The following is a 6,122-nucleotide window of genomic DNA, read 5'->3' on the forward strand; positions in this document are numbered from 1 at the left end:
CAACCACCTCCGGCCGATGCAACGCGCGTTGCGAGAAGACGGCAGTGGCACTAGGGACGAACAGAGCCGCGGGGCTGCCAGAGGAGAGGACGGACGGAGCATGGTGGACAAAAGCGAAACGAAGCGAAGCGCGCGACGCGACGTGGGGATGGCCGGAGCTCGTCGCGCAGCGCAGCGAAGCGAAGCAGCCTCCAAGGCCCGGACCCCGGGCCGAGGCATCGGTCTGGGACCGGCGGAGGACCGGGCCAAAGGAGGAGAGCGACGCGGGAGAACCTGATGCCGGCGCTGCCACACACGGTGGCACGGTGCTATAGCTCGGGTCCCCGCCCCCCTCGTGTGCCGATGCTGATCATTGCTGCTCCGCAATCATTCGCCCCCATCTCTCTTTTTTGCTTCATCTAGTCTTTGTTTGCTTCTTCCCTTTTCCGCTGTCCAAGCAAGGAATTGACTCAGAGTAGAGGTAGGTAGGAGAGGAGCCCCTTTCCGCTGTGCACTTGCTGCTGAATCATCAGCTCTTTCACTTTCTCTCACACGCTGGCGGTGGCCAGTTGCTTCTCAGCTCGTTGGTTTCTCGTCGACGCCTCGCCTCCATGTTTCCTTTGCAATCAAATCATGCTTTTACTCTCCTTCTTATATGCTTAGCTTAACTCCTGTCATCTCCGCCAGCTCCCCGTCGTTCCCGTTACGGGACACGAATGCCTTCTTCATGCCAGCGTCGCCGTGGCCCGTGGACCAGCTGATCACCGTCCACCCGAGCAGGTAGCGCACGCTTCGCTGCGTGCGCGGCAAAGAGGCGCGCGCTGAAAGCGAACCGAATCCGCGACACGACCCGGCGTCCCTGTCGCCAGGATCGGCCCGCGCGTTGGTGTCCGTACCGTATCCACGCACACCCAAGCGCGCGGGCACGCTCACACCCGGAGCAGGTTCGCTGGCTGGCTGCCGCCGCGGCCGCGCACGGGCGCCAGCCACCGCCTTGACGAGGCCATTGCACGAGCGACTTTATTTCAAAAAAAAAATTGCACGAGCGACGCGTCACCTACCGGCGGCAACTTGCCGCGCCGTGTCACCGCGCGCGGTCCTTGATCCTGATAGGCTCTCGGTTTGACGATCCATGGATCGCCCGCCTGCAATGGCTGCTTCGCCAGGGAGACACGACGCGAGCGTCGAGTGATACCCCTCTGACTTCCCGTCGCCTGCTTGGGCCGAAAGGTAGCGGCGAGCAGGGCGACGACAGACAGGATGCTCTGCACCTTGTCACTGCTGAGTGACCAGCGACCGATGGATGCTTTACCCTGTGAGGCAGTGACCGCTGGCTCATTGGAAGCTTCGGCCAGCAGTGTGCTTCATTGGCCGGCGCACGAGGGCGCACGGTGCCTAGGCACGGCGCTGTGCGCTGTGCGGCGCTCTGCTCCGGCTCGGCACTGCCGCCGCGTGCACGTACGTACGTAGGAGTATGTGTTGACCTGGGGAAACCCCCGGCCAAACGCACGGGACAAGGCTCGAGTCTCGAGCAGCGTGTTCATGTACGGACGTGACGGTGGTGGCTTTGGCAGGTGCCGCGAGGGGGAAAGAGTAGACCCGGTACAACTAGGTACTGTTTGACACAAACTCCTAAAGTTTAGCAGTGTACTAAAGTTTAGAATCCTCAGATTGCTAGTCCTAAAGTTTAGTACATGGCTGTTTGGATGGACTACTAATCTTTAGGACCTTAGAGGGAAAATGTTATTTTTACCCCTCAATTACTCCTCTAAACTACCCATGCACTGTTCACGTCATTAATGCATGCAAGGGCAATAGGGGTAAAGGGGGATTTGGGGACCACTTTTAGGAGAAATAGGATCCATTAGGACCCCCTTGGCCCTCCTAATGAAAATGACTCTCCTAAAGTTTAGGAGTGCACTTTTAGGACCCATGTTTGGATGCACAAGTCCTAAAAGTGTCCTAAAAGTGTCCTAAAAGTGGACTCATAATCTTTAGGAGGGTGTATCCAAACAGGGCCCTAGTCGTTCCTAGTGTCAGTGGGTCTGCTGAATCTTTTTGTGTCATTTCCACTGGTTTATCCGTGGATCGGTCAGGATAATTTGTGTTTTCCTCAGGCATGGTGCAACTGGGCACCGCTGCACAACACAACTTCACATGAAGTTATGAACGTGAAAGCTAAGCCTAGAGTTGTTCCTTAGAGCTAAATCTCACCCGAGTGAAATAGAGCCCCTCCTCACCCAAATTTTTCTTCACCTCCATCCCCCTTTCTTCTCTAACTCCGGCAAGATTCCAGCGAGGTTAGGGGTTCGGGGGTTGCTGGTGTGTGGCCGCTTACCGCTGGCCGGCGGCTGCAGGCCGGCCCGGTGGAGGTGGCGGGCGCGGGGGCGGCGAGGCGAGGCGTGGCGGCGGGGGTGCCGCTGGCCAGGCGGCGGAGGGGTGAGGGATAAAGAAGAAGAGGATGGGGGAGAAGATAAGGGAGAGAGAGGAGGGGTCTGATCCGTCAATTTTGGATCCAAGGGGTTAGGGGGTCGTGTGAGGAGTGTCGCGGTTTCACCTAGGTGAGCTATAGACACTCCCTTCTTCTAAGGTTTTCGAGTGGAAAAAAACCGCCGGTTTACCACACACACTTGCTCCTCATTTGGCAGTGGGACTAGTGGTGGAAATAGGAATCTTCTTTAACCTAAAACTGTGCATGTTGCTTCCTGTATGAGTAGGAACCACCAGTAGAGAAGAGACCTTACATCCAACGTTTTTGTCCCGATTATCTTTAGACCCGGGACTAATAGTCCTAGGTTAAAAATGAACCACCGACGGGGGAAGTTTAGTCCCGGTTGGAAAGACCAACGAAGACTAAAGCCCCTCCTTTATTTCTGGTTGTAATGCCTAGTGGGACGAGGAGACGTTTTGTCCCGGTTGGAGTCACCAACCGGGACTAAAGGGGCCTTTAGTCCCGGTTGGAATTTTCCACACGCCCCCCCTCTCTCTCTCCACCTTATCTTCTCCTCACCCTTCCTCCCTTATCTTCACGCAGGCAGCGCTCTCCTCCTCCTCTCCCTGCTTTCTTCCAGGTGCTTCCTCTCCCTCCATCGACGCCTCCTCTCCTCCCTCTCCTCCTCTCTCCTCTCATTGCCGCCGCCCCCCTCCCCCTCTCTCTCTTCTCTGCCTTCCTCTCCCGCCCTCCCCCTCTACTACCCCTCCCCTTCCCCCTCTGCTCGCCCCTCACTGGCAGTGAGGAGCGGCAGTGGGGTGAGGGTAGGGCAATGGCGCGCGGGGGAGCGGCGCCGGCCAGCCGGAGGTGGCGGGGGCGAGCTGGCGTGGCCGGGCGGCGGGCGCGGGCGGAGGTGGGTGGCAGCGGGCGAAGGCGGGTGGCGGTGGAGCAGAAGCGGGCGAGGGCGGGTGGAGCGGCGCCGCCAGCCCATTTTTTTTATTTTTTAACTTTTTAGTCTGGTTATCAACCGGGATAGTCAGTGAATGATTTGGGACTAAAGAGGGGACCTTTTGTCCTAAATGATTAGTCGTGGTTGATCATTCGAGAGCTATGTGACTTACCAATCCTGACTAAAGGTGAGTTTTCCACGCACACAAGTACGATCGCTCGCTTTCGCTTCTCCAATTTGGCAGAAGCTGTTGAATGATAGGGCTATACTCCTAGTAGGGCCCTACCTACGCACAGCTGTGGCCACAGTCTGTGACTTGTAAGTCTGTGACTTGTAAGGATCAAGAAGATCCCGGCGATCACCCAGCATCTCAGGATTCAACTGTCATCATACTTTGCTGGGCTCTAGTGCTGTACAGTATCTGCCGGTATTTGGGACAGCAACTGGTAGCTGGTTGGTGCTTCTACGCTGCACCCGAAGTAGAGATCACGTAGTTCTCTCACGTGGATGCAGTATTGTCGAATGTACAAGCAAGAACAAAGAGTAAAAGCTCCTAGCTGCACACACCGTTGTTTTCCAATCATGTCCTGCGTACGTACGGTTGGCTCCCGGGTCCAGACTAGGCCAGAGGTTAGAAGCGCGAGACAGTGATATCACCCACAGATCTACAGGCCGCATCGGCAGGTTCTATGCCATGATATCTGCAGCACAGTGCACAGTAATGTCTGCTAGATGTCATAGGCTACTACGTACATGTCTTTACACTCGAATCAATGCACGCTCAAGATCTCAGATGCTAGCTCTCACCAGACGCTACACGATTCGGCCTCGATTCACCTGGATTTAATCTGAGATTGCAGAGATCGTCCAGATTAGTAACTGTAATAATAGCTGGTCATGTGCAGGGCGGCCTACAACTGTACTGTCGTCTACTAGCTACTGTTCACGCGAGTGGCGCTCAAGAAAGCAGCGCTTGCACCCCGCACGCGACCGAGCAGCACGCCAGCGAGAAGGATCACGATCACCGAGCAAGAAAAGAACCAAACCTTTCGCGGATCGACCCAAGATTTTCTTCTTTCCCTTTCTCGAGTTTTTCTTGTGGAGATTTCTTATTGCAACCACTAATTAACAACAAGTCAAGAACTACGCTAGTTAATCCGCTTCTGGAAATGGATGCATACTGTGATCGGACATGCAGCCGGGGGCAGCACGACGAGTGATGACCTCCATGGCCCTCGTCTTTTCGTTCATGGATTGGCGGCGCTGGCGAGGCTCGCCCAAATCTGCTCGAACACCTCGACGATGAGGTCGTGGTGCTCGGCGGCGTTGAGGGCGAGGTAGCAGGCCAGGAGGTCCTCCAGGTCGGCCGCGTCGCGGATGCCCTTCTCCGCGATCATCTCCTCCATCGACTCGCGGAAGTCCCGCCTCGGGTCGGCCGACGCCTTCACCACCGCGAAGCTCTCCGCGAGCGGCGGCGGTGCTGGCGTCGTCGTCTTCCTCGGCGACGCCGCTGGGGTCGTCGGCTTGCTCTTCCTGGACCTGGCGGACGCCAGCCGCGGGCTGTTCACGCGCGTCCTGAGGCGGCGCCCCGCGGAAACGGACGGCCGCCTCGGGTGCCCCCTGCTGCCCTGCTCCGAGGCAGAGCTGGCTCTCGGCGTCGTCTCGGTGCCATCGACGTGCCTGTCCTTCAGCTCGTACCGGACCACCTCCCTCCTCGCCACCGGCCTCGTCACGATCGGCCGGAGCACCCGCTCGGCGGTGCACTCGGCCCGGAGGTCGATGACGATGTCCGTGTCCGAAGCGATCACCTTGCCGCCCCAGCCCAGGCTGTCCTCGGATGGCGCGGTCACCGCCGGCTTGCGGACGTCCTCCTCGTCCTCGCTGCCGCCATCGCGCCCCACGTACATGTCTCGCCGGCGCTGAGGAGCGTCGCGCGCCTCGGCCACAGCCTCCAAGCCGCGCCCAACCCTGACGGGTCCCACCCTGTGCCGCCTCCTGGAGGAGCAATACGCCGGAGGAGATTCCGGCTGGGGGAGGATCTCGTCACGATCCTCCTCCGTGGCGTCCGCGGCCCTCGGCGGCGGAGCCGGGAGCTCCCGGTCCTGGGTGGGGTAGTAGTACGACGTCCTGTGCGGGAGCGCCACGGACCCGCGCCTCGGAGACGAGGCCCTTGCCGCGGGCTTTGCCGCCCGCGGCGGCGGCGACGACAACGACGGCAGCATTGCGCTCGCGGCGCCGCCAGCGCCAGGAGGGTGGCCCCGCGCGCGGCGCATGTCGCGGAGCTTGTAGAACCAGGAGTTGGGCATCATGTCGGCGAGACGGAACCTGCGCCGGCCCATGGCCCCGCCGCGCCTGGCGAAGAAGGATCTGTGCGCTGTACGAGGAGGAGGGCTGCTGGAGAGGTGGAGCAGGGGAGGTGGTGCCGGGGACCAGAGCGAGAGCCAAGGCAGCTCAGGCGGAGAGGCCGGGGATAAGTAGCGCGCGGCAGCCAGCGAGCGCGGAGTGGGAAGCGTGGGACGTGAGGTTCTTTTTGTCCTTTCTCTTCTCTCTGAACTGTGGGCCCGCCCCATCTGTGGGGTCCACTTCTTTTGCATAAAAGGGGCATATACCAAAGAATGTAATGAACTTATGACTACGGAAATTGTTGATGCAGGTTTAGGGGGTAAACCAGTTACAAGTAACTGCGTTTACCAACTGGCGTGACGCGTTATGGGCTCATGGCTACAATGAGATTGCGCTACACCGAATTTTCCGTCAAGCTGT

At 58.8% G+C, this 6,122-nt stretch overlaps 1 protein-coding gene across 1 annotated transcript; it reads right to left on the reverse strand.

Annotated features, from left to right (window-relative positions):
• Positions 1 to 4,342: 4,342 nt before the first annotated feature.
• Positions 4,343 to 5,821, reverse strand: LOC101777258 (transcription repressor OFP1). The gene has a single exon (XM_004961696.4). The coding sequence runs from the start codon at positions 5,696 to 5,698 to the stop codon at positions 4,607 to 4,609; it is 1,092 nt and encodes a 363-aa protein (XP_004961753.1). The 5' UTR covers positions 5,699 to 5,821; the 3' UTR covers positions 4,343 to 4,606.
• Between the last annotated feature and the right edge of the window lie 301 nt (positions 5,822 to 6,122).

This window comes from Setaria italica, chromosome III (genome assembly GCF_000263155.2).
Source record: "Setaria italica strain Yugu1 chromosome III, Setaria_italica_v2.0, whole genome shotgun sequence".
Lineage (NCBI taxonomy): Eukaryota > Viridiplantae > Streptophyta > Magnoliopsida > Poales > Poaceae > Setaria > Setaria italica.